This window comes from Pollicipes pollicipes, unplaced genomic scaffold, assembly GCF_011947565.3.
Source record: "Pollicipes pollicipes isolate AB1234 unplaced genomic scaffold, Ppol_2.1 Scaffold_7261;HRSCAF=8764_pilon_pilon_pilon, whole genome shotgun sequence".
Taxonomy (NCBI): domain Eukaryota; kingdom Metazoa; phylum Arthropoda; class Thecostraca; order Pollicipedomorpha; family Pollicipedidae; genus Pollicipes; species Pollicipes pollicipes.
The window spans coordinates 41,043,489-41,067,904 of record NW_023597054.1 but is presented as its reverse complement, the minus strand read 5'-3'; the positions used below and the strand labels follow the sequence as shown (position 1 = coordinate 41,067,904).

The 24,416-nt window shown below is 57.6% G+C and overlaps 2 protein-coding genes across 2 annotated transcripts in view; one reads left to right on the top strand and one right to left on the bottom strand.

Moving 5' to 3' along the window:
- Positions 1-1,515: 1,515 nt before the first annotated feature.
- Positions 1,516-19,616, bottom strand: LOC119111441 (splicing factor, suppressor of white-apricot homolog). The gene is made up of 17 exons (XM_037235254.1): positions 19,526-19,616; positions 16,558-16,776; positions 15,509-15,678; positions 14,757-14,965; positions 13,745-13,955; positions 13,152-13,207; positions 12,688-12,801; positions 12,420-12,534; positions 12,089-12,232; positions 11,446-11,649; positions 10,622-10,816; positions 9,431-9,667; positions 7,797-8,509; positions 7,071-7,148; positions 5,404-5,422; positions 3,359-3,483; positions 1,516-1,569 (listed from the first exon to the last, which is right to left on the bottom strand). Exons 1-17 carry the CDS (start codon positions 19,594-19,596, stop codon positions 1,516-1,518), a joined length of 2,934 nt encoding a protein of 977 aa, XP_037091149.1. The 5' UTR covers positions 19,597-19,616.
- Positions 19,617-23,269: 3,653 nt separating this feature from the next.
- LOC119111440 (putative serine/threonine-protein kinase SIK1B) overlaps positions 23,270-24,416 on the top strand; it is a 49,254-nt gene continuing 48,107 nt past the window's right edge. The window contains exon 1 of the mRNA XM_037235253.1: positions 23,270-23,569. Coding sequence (XP_037091148.1) covers positions 23,270-23,569 — 300 coding nt within the window. The remainder of the gene's footprint in view (positions 23,570-24,416) is intronic.

The window sequence follows — 24,416 nt, the reverse complement described above, 5'->3', positions numbered from 1 at the left end:
GTCGACACGGTCAGGCGACCTGCCAACACCAACAGAGCGACGGCGCCGGCGGCAGTGCTGCCACCTGCGGTGACCGCCGACCCCATCCGGGCACACGCCGGGCCCGCCTCGTGCCGCCGCCACCAGCTCCAGGGAACACAAATACACGGCAACGTGCTGCGACATCACCCCCCCCCCCGGTGGGCCCCTCAGGTCCAGGCTGCGTGTCACGTCTGCCAGGTGGTACGAATGAATAGTCTCGTCATGCCTTACAACTGGCTACGCAGGGAGAGCAGTTGGTGCTGCGCGCCGGCAGCATGAGAGTCGACCGAACGACTTCACGCCGGCCGCCGCTGTTCGTTTCATGAAGCAGCTGTCCGGTCCTATGTAATCTTTCCCAGGTTAGCAGGCGCCACATGGTTGATGTGGACGCGACTAGCACTTTGATCCCGCCATAGCCCCATCGGACGGCGTAAAACGGTGGTCATGGGCGGGTAATGCACGTGCATTGCACCTATTTAAGCAGTGGTTTAACAGCGACGATGTCCGGCCCGTCCCCATAGCTCGCACCAGTCGCTCAGCAGTGACGCGATCCTGCCCGTCCACACGGCTCGCTGCAGTCGCTCAGCAGTGACGCGATCCCGCCCGTCCACAGGGCTCGCTCCAGTCGCTCAGCAGTGACGCGATCCCGCCCGTCCCCACAGCTTGCTCCAGTCGCTCAGCAGTGACGCGAGCCCGCCTGTCCACACGGCTCGCCCCAGTCGCTCAGCAGTGGCGCGATCCCGCCCGTCCACACGGCTCGCCCCAGTCGCTCAGCAGTGACGCGATCCCGCCTGTCCACACGGCTCGCTCCGGTGGTTAAGCACTGACGGTGTCCGGCCCGTCCACACGGATCGCTCCGGTCGCTAAGCAGCGACGCTGTCCAGCCCGTCCACACGGCTCGCTCCGGTGGCTGGACCCGCACGCAGTAGGGACTCCCCTGAAGAGGCGGTGCTGCGCGGCTCACCCGGCGTGGCGCCGGTGGCTGGCACACCCCGCCGGTCTCTGCCGTACCACGGAGGGGGGGGGGGGGGGCTGCCGGCCCGTCACGTGCTGGGTGTGACCGTCTCTGGCCGAGAACTATCGACCGACGCCAACCTTTACACTCACACTGCCGGCCGGCTCTGCGTAGTTCACGGCCTATGGTCTCACCGGTATCTGACGTCGATTGTGATGCGGATGACCGTGCAAACGCGTTATGAGGAACGTAAGCGCGTCTCGAGCTGATATTCTTCACCGCCAGTGGGTGGACCAACAGACCAGTTTCGCTAAATACTAAAAACACTATATTTTCGCGCACTCATAACTGGCCCACAGCTGTGTAAACATTGTGGCCACGTATCACTGGTGCACTGTTGATCAGGCAGCATCGAGCGCGGCCCGGGGCTCAGCTCCCGACGGGCCAGGCGCGGGAGCCCCCGACGGCCAGGCGCATGAGCTCCCGACGGGCCAGGCGCGGGAGCTCCCGATGGACCAGGCACGGGAGCTCCCGACGGCCTACTTGCCCAGCAACGAACCCTTCATCATTTCGTGCACTTTGGCTTTCAGACCCTGGAACAGAGACGCACAGTCAGCTGAACGTGGTGACGGAGATCAATCTCAAAGTGTCTAACTGCTGTCTGGCTTACATAGGCTCCACAACTGCGCACATTCAGCCCTTTCGCAGTAGGACATCACGACCCATCATTCGAAGAGAGCCTTAGCCAACATTGGAATCGACAACCCCGTGGGCCCCGGGCCCGTTGACGACCCTAATTGGTTGGGACTTCACGCGGGTACAGGGAAAACGCGTGTCCTAAATTTGACGATTGATCGCAAGGTCCTTCATGGAAGGGGAATCACGTGATTCTGCTCTATTCGAATGAACTGAGCGAATGCAGGCGATTGCATGGTGTGGTCAACGCGATCATGCTTCGAATCGGCGCTACACTCACAAGTTACTGGGACCCTGTAAACTTGGCATACAGCAGAAGTTCACCGAGCGCACAGCCCAATAGAAAACAGCTAACAGGCAAGAGATGCCTCAGTCAGCACATAGCCATGGCGACTGGTACTCATCTATCCTGAATACTGGTGCAAACCTACAGCACGGCCGGTTCTGAGCCGTGTGTAGCCGCGTGCAACATCAACTATTGGCACGAATACCACGTCCGTTTTGCCCGGCAAAGCTAGGATCCGTTCAGCGTGTCCAGGTGTTGGCGATGATCCCGAGACAGGGTTCAGGGAGCGAGACCCACAGGCGCCGCACGCCTCAGGCCAAAGTAAGTATCTGTAGTATCGTCCGCTCTCACAGCCCGACCAAACACTAAGTCAGGTGTTACCGTGAGTATTTGCCCACTTCCTGGGTAATAACAATAGCAATAATATAACGTCCGAGGCGTCCGAACACGTCGCGCCCCCGCCACGCGCCACCACCCAAGGCCAACTCTCTCGCGCAACTGCCACTTGCCTGGCGCGTAGGCGCCCTAAACAACTGCCATACACCACAGCATCCTCGCAAACCACACTGCCGAGGAGCACGTAAAATGATGTTGGCTAGCTGGCGACCGGTAACTCCAGCAGTGCGAAAACAAATTGACAATATTTAAAAGGCGTATCTATATGATGCTGGCATCTACGGACCCCGTACGAACGACAGAGTGATGACTGTAAACGTGAACTCCCCCCCCCCCCCCCCCCCACTGAATCCAATGCATTGAACCCCGGTCGTGTCACCACCGCACGGCGGTGTCCCGCACCACGGGTCCGAGGGACTGCGGCAGTGTCCGGCACCACGGGTCCGAGGGACTGCGGCGGTATCCGGCACCACGGGTCCGAGGGACTGCGGCGGTGTCCGGCACCACGGGTTCGAGGGACTGCGGCGGTGTTCGGCACCACGGGTCCGGAGGACTGCAGGAGTGTCCGGCACCACGGGTTCGAGGGACTGCGGCGGTGCCCGACTTCACGCTGACGAAGGAGACGACAGCTCGGCCAACAGGACAGCGTGGGCCACAGAGGGCCGACTACGGACCCGCGGGGTCGGCACGTGACATCGAGTGCCGTGTACAGCTACCGCGGCGCGTTCATGCAGTGTTGGCCATAGCCAAGGAGAGCCTCAGTAACTCCACGGTCACCAGAGCCCCGCCAACACATGGGATCAGCTCTCGCCTCCCGGCGCGCGGGCGGTGACAGCCCCCACCGGAGCCCCACCGCCAGCGGGCCGTCGCTGCCGGCTCGCCGAGTCCTCTGACCTCTGCCATCTGGGCGACCAGAGCGCTGCTGGAGCGGCCGGGCGCCGGGCCGGGACCAGCCGCCGGCCGGCCGGAGCCGTTGGCCGCCGCCGCCGCCGCTGCCGCCCGGCGCTCCAGCTTCCTCTTGAGCTCGGCGATCGCCTGGTCGGTGTGCAGCGGCTCCTCGACCTTACGCGGCGCCGGCGCGTCCGGCTGCGCGACATCCTGCTCGTCCGTAGCCGGCGGCGAGGCGGACCTGACGTGAAAAGGACCCAGCGTCACGGCGGGCGCAGCGTCACGGCGGGCCCAGCATCACGGCATACCCAGCGTCACGGCGGGCCCATCATCACTGCATCCCAGCGTCACGTGGAGCAGCGTCACGGCATACCCAGCGTCACGGCGGGCGCAGCGTCACGGCATACCCAGCGTCACGGCGGGCGCAGCGTCACGGCATACCCAGCGTCACGGCGGACGCAGCGTCACGGCATACCCGGCGTCACGGCGGGAGCAGCGTCACGGCGGGCCCCGCATCACGCTGTCATACCCCAGCGTCACTGCAGGCCTAGCGTCACGGCATACCCAGCGTCACGGCGGGAGCAGCGTCACGGCGGGCCCAGCATCACGGCAAACCCAGCGTCACGGCGGGCCCAGCGTCGCGGCATATCCAGCGTCACGGCGGGCCCAGCGTCACGGCGGGCCCAGCGTCACGGAGGGCCCAGCGTCACGGTGGTCCCAACGTCACGGCATACCCAGCGTCAGGGAGGACTCAGCGTCACGGAGGGCCCGGCGTCACAGAGGGCCTAGCGTCACGGCGGGCCCAGCGTCACGAAGGGCCCTGCAATGTGGAAGGACCAGCATCACGGCGGACGCGCCGACCGTCGATAATGCGCAACATACGCGCAAACAGACGGGAAACCGACACGGTCGTACTGTGTGCTCATAGAACACATGGGGTTAGCAGAGCACAGCATGGTCACAGAAGGAGCCGCCACCCGGAGGATCTGTGGCGGCATTGAGGAGCACATAGGGCCAGAACAGTCTGGAGGGGCAGCAGCTGTGTTCGGCACCCGCCAGGCACTATGGTCGGTTTTGAACATCCCATCTGGGGGCGTCACGCACTCTTGTCTGTCGCTGAGAGGGGTCACAAGGAGCTGCTGGGCCTGACAGGCGCACAATCACAAACACACAAACACAAATGCATGAGAACTGCCGCGTGCACGTGAAGACCAAGCGTGACGGACAAGGTTGGACCTGGATTCGGTCCAACCTTGCCCGTACCTGGACCAGGCCAGGTTCTCCCGTTTGTACCTGGATTAGGTCAGGTTCTGCCGTCCATACCTGGACTAGGTAAGGCCCTGCCGCTCAAATCTGGAGTAGGTCAGGTCCTGCCATCCGTACCTGGACTAGGTAAGGCTCTGCCATTCATACCTGGAGCAGGTCAGGTCCTGCCGTCCGTACCTGGACTAGGTAAGGTCCTGCCGTTCATACCTGGAGTAGGTCAGGTCCTGCCGTCCGTACCTGGACTAGGTAAGGCCCTGCCGCTCATACCTGGAGTAGGTCAGGTCCTGCGTCCGTACCTGGACTAGGTAAGGCCCTGCTGTTCATACCTGGAGCAGGTCAGGTCCTGTCGTCCGTGCCTGGACTAGGCAAGGCCCTGCCGTTCATACCTGGAGTAGGTCAGGTCCTGCCGTCCGTACCTGGAGGAGGCCGGTGCGCTGGAGCCGGACGGCGAGGAGGCGCGGCCGCTGGTGGCAGACGGCACCGGCGTGCCGTCGCGAGGTGAGGTGGCGCCACTGATGGGCGGCGATGGCCGACGCTCCGGGGACGTCAGGTCACTGCCAGAGAGCGGTGCCCGGTGACGGGGCTGCCGGCCGATAGTCCCAAGGCCACGCCCACCACCGACACCGAGACCGAAGCACCGCTGCGCGCGCGCATCGATAACGGCTCCAGTACGCCCGGCGCCTCTAAACAGGTGCATCGAAACAAACACACCCATCGCATGCGCGCAAGAATCCAACTCCTTTGAAGAGGCGCCAAGTGAAACCACCACGTATGCTTCCCGAGCAGGCGAAAATACTGAAGCGGCGTCAGTTGGCCAGCATGATTCCTGGCTCTGCAGCTCGGTACACCGGTGTCCTGCTAGGCCTGGTGATCAGTCAGCCCGGCCCGTACGTACATGACGTCTCCAGGGTTGGCTGGCGAGCGGGGCGGTCGGCCGGGGCTCCGTGTGATCTCGGCCACCCGCTCCACGGACGGCGCGCGCGCCGGCCCGGCCGGGGACCGGCTCGGTGACCTGGGGGCACGCCGCACCCATACAGCCCTCCACAGCTGACCGGACGCGCCAGCTAACCGTGCAGGGCCCACCGAGTGCGGCTGCTCGGCAGCGCATCAAGGTGCCTATCCAGGGGGACAGATGACCCCAGGAACCACAAAACAACTCAAACAGTCCTTGACGGAGGGGGTGTAGTGGGAGTGAGTGGAGTGGAGGGGGTGTAGTAGAATGGGGCTGAGTCACCGGGAGACGAGATCATCCTACTTCTTCAGCGAGTCTCACAAACCCAGCGCATCTCCATGCCACAAAACACAGACTCGTAAGTCAGAACTACCAAACCGCCGATACCATCAAATGTCACCAACCAAAAACATGACGAAGTCTGCGAATATATCAAACGCGCTAATGCATGACGCTACCGTGAATTTTCGTCCCCCAGTTATCATGCCGAGTTACCAAAGTTAGACAATGTATTCTCACAGCTGTATGCAATAAGCTTCTGCGTCACTGAGCGGCCGACACGGCCAACGAGACGTTTACAGCTCCTCCGTCCAAGCGTCAATAGCCCTCTCCCCTCTCTCTATCCCTCCTCTCCCTCTCCCTCTCCCCTAACTGGCAGACCGCAGCCATGGACAGACAACACGCGAACAGGACGGAAGCGAGCCCCGCCGATCCGCGATCCATACGGCTCGGCACCACTGTTGTGATGAGCTGTGAGCCGGCGCGCTGCCCCCACGGTCTCTGCGATGACACCACAACGACGAGGCCACACACAAGGGTAAACGAAAAGAAAAGTGGCCTTTTACCTTTTGGAGCGTTTGCTCTTTTTCGACTTGTGTTTATGTCTGGAGGAGTGAGACCTTTTTCTCTTGGTGCGGACGGGGGACCTGCAAAATGACGCGGGTCTTAGACGGAACTCCTGGCGCCGGCAAGCGCAGTCCACTGTCTCGGTCAGCCGGGTGCATGTCAGTACACACAGCATACCGGCCGGAAGGAAGAACAAGGCCAGGTCGGACAGCAGCCGCCGACGAACACTGGGCCCATCCACTCAGCGGGCCAGGTCGGACAGCAACCGCCGACGAACACTGGGCCATCCACTCAGCGGGCCAGGTCGGACAGCTACCGCCGACGAACACTGGGCCCATCCTACTCAGCGGGCCAGGTCGGACAGCTACCGCCGACGAATACTGGGCCCACCCACTCGGTGGGCCGACCACCACCTGCCTTCGAGGATGGCTGGACTTTCGAAGCATCATGCAGGCACCGATCTGGCAGTGGGGTATGGTCATCACCGACCCTGGGCCGCCATGGTCATCACCGACCAGGAGCCTCCTCGGTTATAACCAACCTGGGGCCTCCCCAGTTTTACCGACCCGGGGCCTATCCAGTCATAACAGACCTGGGGTCTCCCCAGTTATAACCGGCCCGGGCCTCCCCGGTTATAACCGACCAGGAGCCTCCTCGGTTATAACCAACCCGAGGCCTCCCCAGTTGCAGCCGACCCGGGGCTTTCCCGGTTGTAACCGACCTGGGGCCTCCCCAGTCGGCAGTGGAGGGAGAGGGACGCTTACCGGGAGCGTGTCGGCCTGGCGGTGCGCCGCCAGTGCATGTCTGAGACGGGAGCCGGCGCGGCACCAGGGGACTGCAGCCTGTCGGGCAGACGGCGTCGGAGTCAGTCGCGCCGGGCAGTCGGTCACACGCACTTACAAACACAATGCATGCTCGCTCTGATCCCACCCCTACCAATGCTCACCATACACTGCACCTCAGCCAGCAGCCACAAGTTTACCACCATCAAACAGTTAAACCCAGTAAATTCACCCCACTAAGCCACACATTCCACTTGAAACCGACATCTAAAGCACCCCACCTCTCCCCCTCCCCACAAGCAATTCCGAAACAAACCTTTGACATGCCGAAACCAGCTGGTCACACATATAACCACATGGGCGCGCTACACATCCCAACAGAATTGGTCAGCCACACTCGCCCTATCCCGCCTGGTCCCTCTGATTCCCTCTAGCTCACTGTTGCCCATACACGCTACAGCTTAACCCGTTACACTGGAGCCTGCTGAGCACCCGCCCAGTTTGCTCCGCGCGGGGCCATTCAGCTGGTCTGGCCCGAGTGTAGCGTCAGCCGCCAGCGCCGGCGCCGAAGCCGAACACGCACCTCTTGTACGAGGCCGGCGGGCTGCGCGGCCGCTTCTTGCGCTTGCGGTGGCGGGGCGGTGAGCGGGAACCGGAGCGGGAGCGGGAGCGGGAGGCGGGCGCCGCCCCGCTCTCCTCGCCGCCGTCCGAGCCGTGCTGCCGGTGATGACGCCGCCGTCGCTGATGCGAGCGCTTCTTGTGCCGGTGCCGGTGGCGGCGCTGCTCCTGGCGATGGCCGCCCTCGCCCAACTCACTGGCGCCCCGACTGTCCCGGCTCCCATGACGCTCGCTGGCGTCTCGACCGCCACGGCTCCCATGGCGCTCGCTGGCGCCTCGACCGCCACGGCTCCCATGGCGCTCGTTGGCGTCTCGACGGCCACGGCTCCTATGGCGCTCGCTGGTGTCTCGACTGCCACGGTTTCTATGGCGCTCGCTGGCGCCTAGACTGCCACGGCTCCTATGGCGCTCACTGGCGCCTCGACTGCCACGGCTCCCATGGCGCTCACTGGCGCCTCGACTGCCACGGCTCCCATGACGCTCACTGGCGCTTCGACTGCCACGGTGCTCACTGGCGCCTCGACTGCCTTGGCGCTCACTTGCGCCTCGGCTACCACGGTGTTCACTGGCGCCTCGACTGCCCCGGTGTTCACTGGCGACGCGGCTGCCACCGCTACCGCGGTGGTCGCTGGCGCTGGCGCCCCCACTGTCCTGGCCGTCGCTGACGCTGGCGCCTCGGCTGGCGCGCCGGTCGGCGCCGCTGTCCGGCCGGCTGGCGCGCCGGTCGCTGTGCTGGTCGCTGGGCGGGGTGCTGGCTCGGCTGGCGTCGTCGGCCGCGTACTCAGGTACCGAGTGGGGTGAGTCTGCCGGCAGCGTGCGCACGTCACCGGCAGCCACAGGGGCGCGCGGGGCGGAGGCAGCCGGGCGGACAGCGGCGCACCGTCGGCGCCCACTGGTGCTGCAGCTGTCTCTCGCATCAGCCCCGTTACAATGCTAACGGATGGCGACGGGACGCGGCGCGCTGTACAATGCGAAATGGTATGCACGTCAATGTTTCTTTTTTAACGCATAAGAGGGAAATACCGCACCGAAACGCCGTGACTAATTATGTCCATCAAACATATCGATAACACATTAACGACAAAGGTCCGTTATCGATTGTTTCATAAACCAATCAACTGGCTTATTTGATGAATTTTAAGTCAAGTGACTTATAGATTAACGGTTGACATATCTCATTTGGTCTATAACGAGCCCATGGACTGGCTGATGTAACATACCATACGCTATACGTGCATACCACACACACTCTTTCATATACTATACGTACACACGTACGCACCTTTATATCCCGTACGTACCTACGTACCTTCATGCACCATACATGCCGACATACCTATATACACACCTATGTATGCCATATGTACATGCCAAATGAACAAATCATACATAGTTTTGTACCATCAAAATATTGCATTCTGAGGTGATGTAAGAAAAGGCAACCCAGGTCCTCGTATCTGCTGAACTGAGCACGGCTAGCCGGTCCGGTGCGGGAGACGGCCGCTCGCGGGAGACGGCCGGTCCGGCGCGGGAGCGGCCGGTCGCGGGAGGCGGCCGCACCGGTGCGGGAGGCAGCCGCTCGCGGGAGGCGGCCGGTCCGGTGCGGGAGCGGCCGGTCGCGGGAGGCGGCCGCACCGGTGCGGGAGGCAGCCGCTCACGGGAGGCGGCCGGTCCGGCGCGGGAGTCGGCCGCTCGTGATGTCACGCCGCGTCCGGCACGCCTACCTGAGTCCACCAGCTTGTACTTGTCCAGGTCGGCCTCGTCCCCACTCTCCTCCTGCTCCTCCTCCTGCTGCTGTTCCTGCTCCTGCTCCTGCTCGGGCGTCTGCGTCGGCCCGGGCGAGGGCGGACCGTGCCGCTCCGGCCACAGTTCACCTCCGGCCGCCGCCGGCTCCGAGCCAGAGTTGGACTCCGAGTCAGAGTCCGAGTGTGCCGGCAGCGGGCCGGGTGGAAGCTGGGGCCCTGCGGGCATGAGTCAGGCTCAGTCGCCAGCTGATGACGGCCGACCGCTGGCTGTCGAGCGCTGCCCGCTGTCAGCCGGTCGGGGCACGGACGCAGGTTACGGCGCGCTCCTGACCTATGGCGGTGACCCGAACACTACACTGTGATGTCCATAACGCACCCGCCAATGCCACGAATTCCACCTTTTCGCACCCCAGCGCTTGTCGTCAGATCCATCAAGACAGCAAGGGAGATACGCAATCACTTGGTTTTGTCATAATGTTCATATCTGATATTATCACGTTTACGAATCTGGTCCCATGGGATCAAATGAATAAGTACCGCAAAAATAAGTTGACCATCACAAAGATGATGAAACAAAAACCTTTCCTAACTAAAACTAACCAAATTATCTTGATAGCCTTGACATCAAATGGTTTTCAGTCCTGTTTACCTGAATTGTCGGGCATTTCAGACTTGGCGCCAAATAATGTCTCTGTGCATTAATGCTAGCTTGAAAAGGTCTAAAGTATCACAAACACGACGCAGGTAACAGTGTTAATAACCTTGTTTCTTCGAGAAAACCACGAGAATGACGATATAGATGGGTTGATATTTCGACAACATGCCTTTATCGAAACAATAGCAGAAGATCTTTATCGAAACATAAGCACTTATGCTATTGTTTCGACAAAGGTATGTTGCAGAAATATCAACCCATCTATATCTCCATTCATGTTTTTTTTTCTCCTAGGAACAAGGTTATTACTATTGCCTTATCTAGGTGAATAGTGATCCTCGCAAATGAACTAAACAACTTACAAACGCAAGTAGAATAATGCCTATACATGCCAGTCCCGAAATGAGCGTGGTGGAACTTGGTGTCAACAGGCCATGTGACAAAAATCAGCCCAGCCTCACAATACAGCAGCATCGCCCATCATTTTGAACTACCAAGTCCAAACAGGACATTACCTATGATCGGCTGCTTGTGTTTGTCCACGTCCTGGCGCAGTTTGGCGAGGAACTGGGCGGCCCGCCTCTTGCGGTCCAGCTGGATCTCATCGCGGCCCACGCCGGGGGCGGGCGCCACCAGCGGCACCTGGCGCGTCTGCCTCTTCGACCCGTCCCCCCGTGAGGCCACCGCTGGTGGTCCAGCCGACGCTCCACCTGATGGAGAGACAGGCTGCTCAGCTGAAGCCGATGCCTACCTCACAGCCGTAAGGACAGTGTTAGCCGGCCTTTCGCCCGGAGTTTTCTCTGCGGACCAGCTATTCACGGACACTCCACGCAAATGGCAAGGCAATCGCAGTCACTCCAGGTGTCTTAAAAGGGGTGAGAAGCTGAATTTGTGCTTTTTTGAAAATATGGAGAGACATAGGTAGCTGTTTTCATTACGTTTTAAGGTGATACTCAAATTGTGTGACATATAAAACAATTGTTTGGACAATCGTCCCTAGTTTGGTATGTTAGTAACTACGTCCATGCGTATCGCGTAGATACTAACACCTTATGCGCGGAAGACAACCCAAACAATCATTCCATCCGTGATACTATCCCCCAGTCTCAATCATTACAAACGACTCAACTACATAATTCGTTCCATCGAACTAGCATTCCATGTTTGTAAAGAGCTTGCAGGCCACTTGCTTCCATGGCAGCATGGTTGGTAGCGTGGTGGCCACAGTGTGGTGGTGCCCTTCCAGACTACCACCTGCACAACACCGCACACCGCAGAGGAGAGCGAGCGCGCACGCCGGCGTGCCGCGGCCGCCCCGCTGGCCGCCGGCCGCGGTCACCTCTCTCCTGCCGGACGTCGCCGTTGGTCTCGGCGGTGGCGGCTGTGGCGGCGGCGGTGGGGGCGGCTGCCGCGGCGGCGGTGGCGGCGGCCGGCTGCCCCGCCTCGTCGGCCTCCTCCTCGCTCTCCTCGAGCGGTAGGGCGCTCCGCTCCAGCGGCGTCGACTCCTTGTCAGACTTGGGCCGGATCGAGAACGACACAGGCACTGGACGGCCGCAGACCAGCATGGCTCAGTCACACGGCACCCGCGTGTGTGTGGGGGGGGGGGGGGGGGGAGTCACGAGAGGCGCGGGGCCGCCACACGCGAACGGAACAAGCGACACGATCAGGAGCTGGGCACCACGGCATGTGGATAGTGGGGAAGGCCACGCACTACCCACACACAGCCGGAGGCCGGCTCGCGATAGTTAATCACCACAGAATGAGCAGGCAATGGACGTGTTTTTGGAAACCAACATTGACCGCCGAGCGACCCTGGACGAGGTCTCCACCCGCCCAGCATTTCATATATTTTGTTTCACACAAGCGGTGCCGGCGTGGCACGCGGGCCGGTCAGCCATTTACACATGGCGCTAGACCTAGCCGACCGCAGGCAAACGCCCTACAGCTGGGGACAGCAAGCTGAAGACATGGCGGCGACCTACCTGGCTTGTTGGCCTTGTCGGTGTCGGCCGCCGCCGCCGGTGGCGGCTTGGTCTTGCCCAGATCTCGCTCGTACTGCACCAGCTTCTGGCGGTAGTAGGCGTGATGCTTGTGCGTCTCCTTCAGGAAGCTGAAGCGCTCGTCCCCTGAGGGCACGGGCACACGAGCGAGTGTGGCGGCGTGCAGACAGCTGCGTCGTCCCCACAGCGGCCGGCGGACGGCTGCCGACGCGGTCTCACACCGCCTGCAGCGCCGGACGACAGTGATGGCCCCGGACCAGCCCGCCCACGCCGCCAGGTGGCCGCGCCCCGCTGACACCGGCTCGCCGCTCACCTCGGCCCATCACGATGCCCTCGAAGTCGCGGCCGTTCTTGGCCACGTAGCTGGCCATCTTGTCGATGATGAGTCGGACGTCGGCCGGCGGCGGCGGCACGGCGGCCGGCGCTGCCGGCCCCGGCCGCGCCCCGTCAGCAGCGACGCCGGCAGCGGCGGGGGAGGCGGCGGGGGAGGCGGCGGAGGCGGCGACTGGCTTGTCAGCGGCGCCAGCCGCGCCCGCCGGCGCCGGCGAGGAGGCGGCGCCGGCGGCCGGCACCGGGCTGGAGGTGCCGCTGCCGGCAGGACTGTCCGTCGCCTGCCGCGACCGAATGTTCTTCACCAGCAGCTGGTACGCGCAGTTGGCCGACGGCTGGTACATCACGTCCACCTTGCCCGGAGCCTGGCGGAGGGACACGCTGCAGTCACGCTCTGCGGCCGCACGTGGCAGCAGCGTTCACCATACGACGGCAATACCGATGGTCAGCATCCGTCAAACGGATGGCCGGTCTTTTAAGTGGACACCGTATTCAAGGTTCGTCTTCACCAACCATTTACGCAGCTTTGGCTTATCACAGGCCCAGCGCGCACCAACGCCGCTGGGGCTGTCTGCAGTCCGAACCTCATGAGGCATGTTTATAAATTTAAACGTCCTTTTGGCGAAGAAAACAACGTTCTGCAACAGCTAGTGATAGCTGAAGGTGGCCACGTTTCGGGCGAGCTGTTGGGAAGAACGCTTGCTAGCATACATACTATGTCCGGACGGCTGAGATTCAGCGCCGGGTGCAGATATGCCTCATCCTCTCCTTCTGAAAAAGGACGACCAGAATCAAAAGACAATCACGTGCCACTCGGGGCCATGCGGCGCGTGACGGCATCTCGTATTGCCTGTCCAGTTCGGGACTTTCCAAAACCCCAGCTGCCGGCCGGTCATTCAGCCAGACAGTGACCGGTCATTCAGCCAGACAGTGACCGGTCATTCAGCCAGACAGTGACCACGCCGGCCAGGCCCGCTTCCTATAAGCCGGCAGAACGATGTAAATTGCATGAGGAAGACTGGAGCTGTGATTATTCCTCGATGTCTTGGGATCGTTTTGATACGAAACGCCACGACCGAAGGATCCGGAGCAGTCGTTGCAATGCAAAGGCTTTCTACATTAGGAGCGTGTGCACGTCTGGGAGCCGCCACAGGACGGCGGGCCGTGACAGCCGGCACCGACCGAGCCCCACCCCCGGGGTCACGGTCGTCACAGCCGGCGCTGACCGAGCCCCACCCCAGGGGTCACGGTCGTCACAGCCGACGCCGACTGAGCCCCGCCCCCAGGGTCACGGTCGGCGGCGCTCACCTGGCTTCTGCGGTCCGATGGTGTACCGGCCGGCCTTGATCATCACCACCATGTGGCGGAAGAAAGGCTGCAGCGGGTCGTCGAACGACAGAAAGTTGAACATGACGTTATCGGACTGCTTGGCCTTGATCAGGATCTCCATCTGCGGGCCCTGGCGCGCCACGAAATGGGCCGTCCTCTCGATGATGTCGGCGTGTCGGCGAGACCCGGGCTGCCAACAGCACGCACGACACTCTCATCCACCGCAGCCGCTCGGCTCACCAGGGCAGGGGGCGTCGCCAGCAGCACACGGCCGCCCCGCAGACAGCGCGACTGACAGCACATGGCCTACAGACAGTGATGTTACAGACAGCACACAGCCCACACAGACAGTCGTGTGATGAACAAATAAAGCTAACCCAGTGGTGTCGCAAGCAGCACACGCTCCACACAATGGTGTCAAAAACAGCACGCAGACTGTACAGACAATGGTCCACACACGCCACACAGACAGTGTTGTCACAAACAGCACACATGCCACACAGACAGTGGTGTCACAAACAGCACACATGCCACACGGACGGTGGTGTCACAGACAGCACACGGCCCACACAGGCAGTGGTGTAGTACAACACAGCGAAATAGTGGAGCCATAGAAGCACAAGAATGACAGAGGCATAAGCGGCACACGGCGATGCCACAGCTCAAAATGGCAGTGGCGTTACAAACAAAACACGGAAAGTGGGGTAAAAACAAGGCACCGACTGCATCAGAACCGGCACGTGACCGGCAGGATCACACACACTAGAAGGCTGGCAGCGCCTGGCAACACAGAGCAAAGGAAACCTGAAGGATTGAATCACTGGTGCTACGTGACACGCGCGGGTTTCGGTTGTCCGCACGTCAACGGACAAGAGCCGGCCGACCGCGGACGACGAGGCGCGCCAGTCGCCCACCGGTGCGGCTCATCACGTCCACCCGTCCTTCGGGACAGGCGCCGGCGCAGGAGGCCAGCTCGGGCGTCCGTTCCCACCTGCGCCATGCCGTCGGGCAGGCCGAGCGCGGCCGGCGGCTGGTACGGCTCGTCCTCGGGCTCGGCCGCCGCCGGCTCCCGGGCGGCCGGCGGCGCCGCGCCGGTGGCGGCGCCGCCACTCCCGCCGCCGGCCGCGTCGTACGTGTAGCCCATCTGGCTGTAGCGGGCGCCGTCTCCGGCCAGCGACTGGAGCCGCTTCCACTCCTCCTCTGCGGGCCGGGGACGCGTCAGTCCGTCGTCACACACAACACCTACGCACAAAGGGCAGCGAACTCAGCTGACCGCTAGCGGTGTCACTGCTTTTCACAAGTACAGCCGACATGGTGGTGAAAGATGACCACCTAATGGCCTATGCTGTGACTGCCACTGAGCGCGCGCGGCTAAACTCTGTAACCGTGCCTGCAGTGCATCCAGCGAACGAATTTCATGCTTTCCGCGTGTGTTACCAGGAAGTATTACAATCAGGAAAACGTTAATGTCTCCAGCCGCACCACCAACACTGCTGCAAAACAGCAGAAATGAGGACACTGCGAGTTTCTCGCAGCTGTGTGTCAAACACCATGCAACGGTTGGATTTCGCACAACGCCTCAAATGTCAATTCAAAGCAAACAAATACAGCGCAGGGCGGTCCCGAGTTACATCCAAGACTGCACCACTGTCCTACGGTGTCTGGTGTCGGCCGGCGCCGGCCGGGGCAAGCGGCCGTGCTGGCCGGAGCCGGAGCCGGAGCCGGGCGGCGGCGGCTGCTTACCCTCCAGCATGCGCTGTTCGTCCTCGTCCTGGTAGAGCGCCAGGTAGCGTTCGCGGTCCACCAGCTCCTCGAGTCGCCGCTCGCGCTCGGTGAGCCCGTGCCAGCGGTCATGGCCGCCGGGCGGCGGCTCGTGCGGACGCAGGTCAGAGAGTGCGCCACGACCGTCGTACCTGCGGCAGACGGGCCGGCCGACGTCAGGGGCGCCCGGCGCACACGGCCGCGCGCGCCGCCCACCCCGCAGGCCGGCCGGCACCCACGGACACTACAGGAACACACGCTGAGGGCGGCGGCTGTGGCGGCGGCGGCACACAGTGTCCACCCCAGCCGACGGAGCGCGGCTGAAAACACGCAGAATGTGCGTCAGAATGGGCAGCGAGACGGTCTGGATTAGCCGAGGGCACACAGCGGCAGCACGCAGTCGACATCTTGTCAATATTTCGGCATATCTGTCAAGTTTCCAATCACCTGTAAGTCAGTTTGGAAGGCTTGGCAGTGTCCTGAACAGCAGACATGCTCCCCTACACCATGGATAATGTACAAGGGTAAGTGACACAATACTTGACCAGGCACTCTTAACTTCCAACAATCAGTCATCATAAACAGCAATGAACAAGTTTGAACACTTTGGTAACCAAACATCTGTCACAGTCACATAATGAGCCAGGTCAAATACTCCCAATATGGTAAATACTTACCTTACTTACCAGATACTTACCAAATTTATTCCACTATCAAACACTTGCGAGTTCCACAAACTGCAAGCATCTTCATCCTGCCGTCATTGTCCTAATTTGGGCTGTAAACTGCATGGTGACTGTGAAAAATGCAAGTTTCTGCCAGGTTAGAACACCAAAACATCAAAAGTGTACGAACCTAAGCCAATAGAGCCCGCCACGGGTGACATCAGATGCCACCGAGACCAGTGGCGCCCGAGTACGGCTCGAGCAGGCGGGCGTGCATGGCGTGTGCCCGAGACAAGACGTCACAGTCATCTTCCGTCACTGCACTTCCAGCGAGCCAACGGACGGTGGCCAACGAAGCCAACGGACCTGTCAATCTTCAATGTTTCGTCCGCCATCCACGGGATCAGGTGTTTGCCACTGTCGATATACAGGGCCTTCTCATTGTCGCGGAACAGCTTGCAGGCGTAGCCGAACACCAGCAGCTCGTCCTCCTTGCTCTTGTCAGCCGCGGACGCGTCCATGACGCCGCTGGTCCTGGCCTCCCAGTCTGCGGCCCGCGGCGCCCTCACGCTTCGAATGTGATCCCTGAGGGGCAGAGGATCCGTCAAATCCACCCATGTGTAGCTCCACTCACAACTGCCATCATTAGCTGCTGTCATTGTTAAAAGACTGCTTCAGGAAAACGACATTTCACCATTTGGTAAATATGTTCACCATTATGTCATCCTTTGATTATGTAATGGAGGATTTGTGTGTTGTCAGAGGGGCTGACACACTGGGCATGTGAGATTGCCATCATGGTGATGGCTGACTTACTTGTAGTGCTTCAACTTCTCAAGAGGTATCCTGCCAACCTGTGTGTTGTGGTGTTTTCAGAACCCAAATATCAGTAGCTGTGCATGTTTTGGCCCTTCCTTGTGGTGTTCTTACATATTCACCTCTTATCTTATCCTGATGACTTGCATTCCTAGGCTTGGTTGCGAAACTTATATCAAAGGGAGTATTCCACATTTGTATGGGGGTTTGAAATGAAACAGCCATCTTGATAATCATTCAGTGCAGTTCACAGCCCTCTTCTTCTTTACACCTAAACCTCTCTAGTTTCTGATGATGATGATTGTTTGGGCTTTATGGTGCACTGACTAGGGTGGTCATATGGTGCCCACCCCTCTAGTTTCTGAGCTATGTGCTTGCAAGGACAAGCAGACTTTTTGGGGAGAATATTTCAAGGTCACCCAGGCATCCATAACACCATGATGCCATTTCAATCCTGTCATTCCATTAGCCATACAGCAATCAAGACAAATAAAGAATATCACTATCACATCACTGTGGTGCTTTGAAGTGAGCTTTTTCATCATACCTGATGCTTGGTTCAATGCCTTTAAATCAGGCACATTTCCTACAAGTAAATGCATTACATTCCCAGTCTCATTTTTATCAAAACCTTTACCACTGTCCAGCATCCTGTACACAGCACAAAACATTATTTGTATTCTTAACTTGCACAAAAACATCTGCTATTGATGCCAGGAGGAGGTCTGAAAGAACATTTTTGTACCTTAAGTTGGCCAAATAAGTGGTAGGACTTATATGACACCTCTATGACACCTTTATAAAATGGTATGCATGAAAAAGTTTGCATATTTTGCAGACATCAAGCTCAGGAACCATCATAAAAATGTGTAATGCTTCCTCTATCCACTGCACTATCAATATCTTAGAACTGCCTATTCTGTACTGGCAGACCAAAACTATTACATAACCCTATGTTCAAAACACAATCATCTGACATTTTAAGATACTAATGCAATCCCAAAACAGGTAAGGGTTCTGGATGAGTACAAATAAGTCCTTCTTCATAATCGTGATGCCCATCTCTACACAGGTTCCCTCCAAATGTTTACAAATCTGCTCAGGGCATGAGCGTGAGCAGAATATTTATGCTTTTGACAAATCAGTCACAATGAGGCAAATCATTGGAACCAACTGGAGAATTTTGCTATGTTCAACCTCCAGCCTGAACTGAGAGGCAGGTGCAAGTCGCTGAATAGTTGAGATGTTTCTGACGCTGAATAGTGAGTGATTCTTATTTGCATTGCCATGACACGGTGGTGGCATGTGGGTAGGTGGTCATCTGTGGTAGGTGATTGGGGGAGTGGTTTTCTATGAATGTTTGTTGCATCCTTGGCAATTAATGCTCTTCATCGTAAATGGTAGGTTAAGTCATGTTCAAGTCTAAGCTGGTCTGTGTAGGGCATAGGAAGTGAGAGCTTTGCTGATCTACAGACTGGTGTGATTCTGGTATTTATTTCTCATTTCCCAGCATTATTCAAAAGCCAATTCCATAAAACCTTTACATGCTTTATTTTTCACATTTCCATACATGGTTTATCATATACCTAGATGGCAAAACAGGCAGCTTGCTATTGGACAGCTTAGTCTGGTGGGTGCAAGACTTGTACTCTTGCAGATATCAATATGTAGATCCTGATGGATGCACCAAGTCTCAGGCTGTTGCACCTTCTGGTTTGGTTTTGTCCTGACACAAGGAAGTAAAATGAGTTTTTCCAAAAGCTATTCTTATTGCATCATGATGGAGTACAAAATGTTTTATTTGACCTAGTCACAATCCTGGAGTACAAAATCTCTTGGTGCACATTACACCAGGGAACATAAAGTTTTCCAGCACTGCAATATTTTCATGTAAAATGTGGCACAATTCCTAATCTTGAACAACACTTTTTTCTCACTTTGAAGAGCCAAAACCAAGTTTCAGACACTTGCCACCAGCATCACAGTTCCTTGAAAAATTGGTTCTCACATGGTGGTACCAAAACATGTTGAAACTGTGTGCCAAACAGCATACTCAGATTTACAGCATCCTGAAATGCACATGCTGAACTCACTGCTGACATGTTGCTGCTATGTGGATCATGTTCCACATTATGTGTTGATCATAGTGCAGCCAAGCAGCAGATATTTACAATGTACATGCATTTTCTAAACATAAGGCCATGGTACAAATTCCTATATAGTGCAGGAAAACTTCAGCCCCATTCCTGGCCTCAGGCCTAGTGGCCCCCCTCCCTAATACCACCACCTGTGAGAAGAACGTGGGCCACAGCTGGGGATAAACCAGTTTTTCAGTGCAATTTGAGGCAGGCTGCCCTTTTAACGCTGTTCAGCCGTCCCAATTCACTTTGCTAACTACGCCCCCGACGAGGCCATACACTATACAGGTACAAATACCACATTAATGTGTGATCAGGACCCATCGAGGCGGTCTGTCGAAATGCCTACGACGGACAATTCACCAAAATTAAACGCTCACCTTGTGCTATCGACCCTAATAACAAATCCGGCTGTATGCAATTTAGTTTCAAGCAAGTCACAGGACTGCATGCAACAACTTGCGTCATTTCCTGAATGGTGCTGTTTCCGGCGCAAGACGAAACGTACGCACATATGGCGCTATTAAGAGGCTGCATCAACAGTACTTTGCTGCCATCCATGCAACCAACCCCAAACTTCACAATGCCTGCACTGATCATCTTTAAATTTACTCCATTCCAAATAAATATATGTTTTTAACCCAGCCATTATAGAACTGGTGATATCAAACTCCTATACTAATCATCAAATCTGCATAAGCCATTTTGTGGTATTGCAGCCAAAACAAAACTCGGACACTGCTCATTCAATATCCTTGAAACCTTCACCCACGGGTGTAGGAACAGGGGGTGGGGGGCAAGGGATCAATTGCAAGGCTGGAGATCGCCCTGTCTGTCTGTTTGTCTGTTTGCCCAGTCGTCGAAACTGTCACCGGGGATCGTGGCAAAATTTTAATCGCCGTGCGCGCATTTTAACTGCCGGTATTTTCTATCCATGTTGGTTATTCCGTGCAGTCCCATTCAAATATCAACTTATCCCAAAGGGTTACATATTTGCTCTTTCGGGGCATCAAAATGCCACCGTCCGACCGCTTCGTTGCTACCACCGAACGCCAGCCGTTCGGAAATCATTTCTGAAAAGCTTCGGGGGAGGGGAGGGGGGATCAAATTGACTCTCCCTCACCTGACCGCGTATTAATATACTTTTCAAGCAGCCAGCAGATGGTGAAGTGAACTCGGACGCACCCACAGTAAATTAAATTCACACCTTTTGCACATACTTAGGTTTGTGTCATGTGCCATGATATCCTTCCGAGTGCCCATGTTGTTATCCCCATCGTGTTTCTGATGCCGTTTCAATTGTGTGCACTTATCCAAGCGCTGATTTCAAAGACTAACAAGCTTTATTTATTCCAAAGAGCCGCCACAGTCGGCCCAATACCCTCTGGGATTTTAAGGAGCTTTATCACATTTCCACCGCATGAAATTCAATCGGAATTCGTCGTGTCGAAACATGAATAAACGCTTCACAAGTTCCACATTGGACTATGAATACATAAGGTAGAAGCTGTCTCATCAGCCCATGTCCCAAATGCGTGAATTGTGGGCTGAGTAGGCTTCAGTCATTCTTTTCCAACTCAGTTGAGCCAGTGGCGTAAACGGTCGGAAAACGGGCGTGGGAGCTTCCCCATTAACCAATATCCCAGTGGCGCGGGAGTGTGAAAATGGATAGCGTTTTCCGGGGTGCAAAGATGTGCGCTGTGAGTGATGACGAGTCGGGTAATATAGTTCCAAACACTTATTCCTAGTGAACGAGTTCAGTCATGTTATGACGGTAGCATCACTGTGAATTGAGAATCTCCCGTGCAGGAGAATGCATGAATCTCTCGTGATTGAGAATCTCCCGTTTCTTTGCCTCAGAAAGCTCTGCGATGACTAACAATGACTGGGCAACGGCCGTTGTATATGTTTGACTCGACGTGTTTGCACGGCATGTCATAGAACATCGGACTGTTTTGCTAACTATACGTTTAAACGACACAAGCCTACGCAGCAATGACGATAACCACGACATCGACAACAACGACGTTGCAAATGGTTAGCAAACGTGTTCGTTTTTGTCGCGGTAGACTCGCTCGGGCGTGGGGGTTGGCGACTAATTTGAGCCGCCCATCAGTTGGCCAGAGGTCGGCTTAAGTTCTCGGCAGGTGGCTGCCGTACTGTGTCGGCTTACCTCTGAAATAGCACTGCATCACCTCGGACGTCGATCACGCCGGTCTGGCAACTGGACACAGCGGACTTTGTCAGGCTGTCATTGTGCGACCGTGCCATGACGTCACGTAGTACGTAAATGGCATTAGCACCGCTGCAATTTTATCGGCCCAAATTTTCCGCTGAACTGCAGTTAGTTTTTTGAAATCGTGGGATTATGGTCATTGCACTGATGCTCGACCTGATCGCGGATTCCCTAATCGCAAAAGTATCACTGGGAAACGCTCGATTATATCTCCTGCAATATTGGCAAACATAGAAATGTTTAGCCGATTCGATGCTAATGAATCACTTTGCTCTCTCCATTCGCCGTGCTGAATGTCGGTAACGACCGCAAAGTACACATGACAGCTCATTTGGACCGTACTACATTTCGAGACCATGAACCCTGCAGAATGGCTGCATTGCTAGACCACTCGACCGCCAAGGCGAAACCAACGCCTTATCATCAAAAGAAAGCTGCACGCACCAACGCCAAACAGAAGGCAGTACTCATGAAAAGGCGTATGAAAAAGCTGAAAGAGCTGGAAGAGCTCGAGAACTAATAGCTAACACCATCATCAAAGCCGTGCGGGCGACGATGACGCGCAACGTGACGTTGACATATGTCAACGTGCTATGTCAAGCGTGTGCCGCTTAACATGGCACCGTCCTTTCAGCTTCACCGAACGTTAGCAGCTTGTCGACACCAGCGGCATTGTTTGTGTGCGCCGGTCGATACCCCCGTGGACGTCTGTTGACGCCGGAGGGGCGCCCGGCACTCCTGGGCGCTCGCGAGACGGGAGCGGCTGCACCTCTGCGCACTCGTGACCCGACTGCCGGAGGTCGCGCTTGGTTGTGAGTCGCCCGAGCTTCGTCCCGCCACTCCGACTGCTGTCGGCGTTCCAGGCGAAGGCGGGGCGACGTAAGAGAGCAGGCGAGAAAGCAACGCCCGTTGTGCTCTGAAGTCAACTTCCCGGGGCGTAAATTTAACCGGAGGCTGCCCGCCTCTGCGAGCACGAGAATCAAGCCGGCTCCCTGCAAGTCACCCGCGGGCCACCATGAGGCTGGTCGTCCGGAAGTCAGTGGGCGCCGCCGCGATCCAGCCGGGGGGCCAGGACGGCACCGCTGGAGGGCTCCGGCGACCCAGCCCGATCACCGGGGCGGATCAGGTATTCATTCGTATGCTCCAGGCCACTGGCATGTCTGGCCGACGAGGCTGGCCGTCGCTGCTCTATGCCACCATCGTCTACGGCTTCGTGACCTATACATTGCTCACTTTTGCCACACATTCTCTGTCAACCGGCCTGAAGCAAACAAGCACAAGCAAATCGGTTGTGAAGGCAGCGACCTTCTCGAGTCTGTTCGGCGCTGTACATGTCGCGAGCTGGCTGGCGCTCACCGCCACCTGGATGGGAGGCCGACTGCGCTACGCTGCGCTCCTGGCCGAAATCCTCGCGCTGCTCAGGGACGTGGCCGAGGTAAGGCGTTTGAATGAACGGGGTAGAAGTTCAGGTCGATGTGTCAAGTGGCTGCTCGTTGTGTTCGTGGCTAGCGCATTCTTAACGTTGACTTATGGGCTCTTGTATACTTTATCTTATTGTGAGACGTTGTCCACCAAGTGCTTGCCGGGTCTGTTTTCCCTCGTTTCCGGACTTCTCTCCAGCTGCTGTTTCCAGCTGATTCCCATCAAGTTCGTGTTCGCAGCGAACTTGTTGGCTGCTGGGTTGGCGGATGTCAACGCAGAGCTCAAAGCGGTTGCCACTGGTGCGCGCCAGATGGATGGCGTCCAGTTTCTGCGCCTTGGGCGCTTGCAGATACGAATCTGCCACAGTCTGTCACGACTGGCCGCCGCCATGACCCCCGAGCTCGTCTTTGTAACACTTTTTGGAGTTCTCACCTCGGTAACCACTCTGTTGTTTGTTGTGTTCCTCATGACGTCCGTCTTTGACGCTGTTCTGATGTTCGCCTGCGCCATTAACCTGGCTAACACCGCCGTCGCACTGGCCGCGCCCTGTGAGGCGAGCCATCGCGGCCTGAACTTGGTCCGAGAGAGCCTGAACCTGTTGTTGGAGGTCGAGTGGCGGCGACCTGAGCTCGGCGCGCCGGCGACGCTGGTGCGGAAGACGATGCGGTGCCATCTGGACGCCTTGGGCGACTTGGGACTATTCCGTCTGCAGCGCTCCACCCTGCTCAGCATCACGTCTACCATCATGACCTACATGATTGTGATGGTACAGTTCCGTGTGTCCGAGGACACTTCTGGAACTCGATGTAACGGCGTTAGTAATACGTCTATTGAAAGCACCAGCTAAAACTGCCATAGCATGCAAGCTGCATCCATGCAATAGAAGAAGGAGGTACGAAGGCCTCATTCTGTCACTGGCTTTTGAAAACCGTTTGGGCGCGGCCAGCAATATACAATAGATCACGTAGGATTCCATCTTAAATCGTTGGGATTGATGGTGCCGAGGAAAAACATGTGGCGATGAACGCCTATTACCAGAATGTCTGAACAAGAGACCACACGGTCATTAGAAGGCTATCTTTCCAGCCATTGGAAAGGCTTGAGCACAGGTTCCAGTCAACTTGTAACTTGGTGCACCGTACGACGGCAAGGGAAGCGGGAACAGAGGCGAGATGCGATCCTGCTGCAAGACACCGCGAGCGCGCCGTGGAGATAGTCTCGGACCGTGGGTTAGAGGCTGCGGCATGAACAGGGTTGGAATCGGTGAGCCTACCACAGAGAGCGTGGCAGTTCTATTGGCGGACGCCGGTCAGCAGCCACCGTTCCGTCAGCTAATAAGATTTTGATGCAAACAAATGACATGCACTACGACAATTGGTCTATCGTTTCCTTTGGTGACCACGGACAAGTAACCAGTGATAACACGCGACGCTGGTGCGGAAGACGATACGGTACCATCTGGACACCTTGGGCAACTTGGGACTATTCCGCCTGCAGCGCTCCACCCTGCTCAGCATCACGTCTACCATCATGACCTACATGATTGTGATGGCACAGTTCCGTGTGTCCGAGGACTCTCCTGGAACTTGACGTTACGGTGTTAATAACACGCC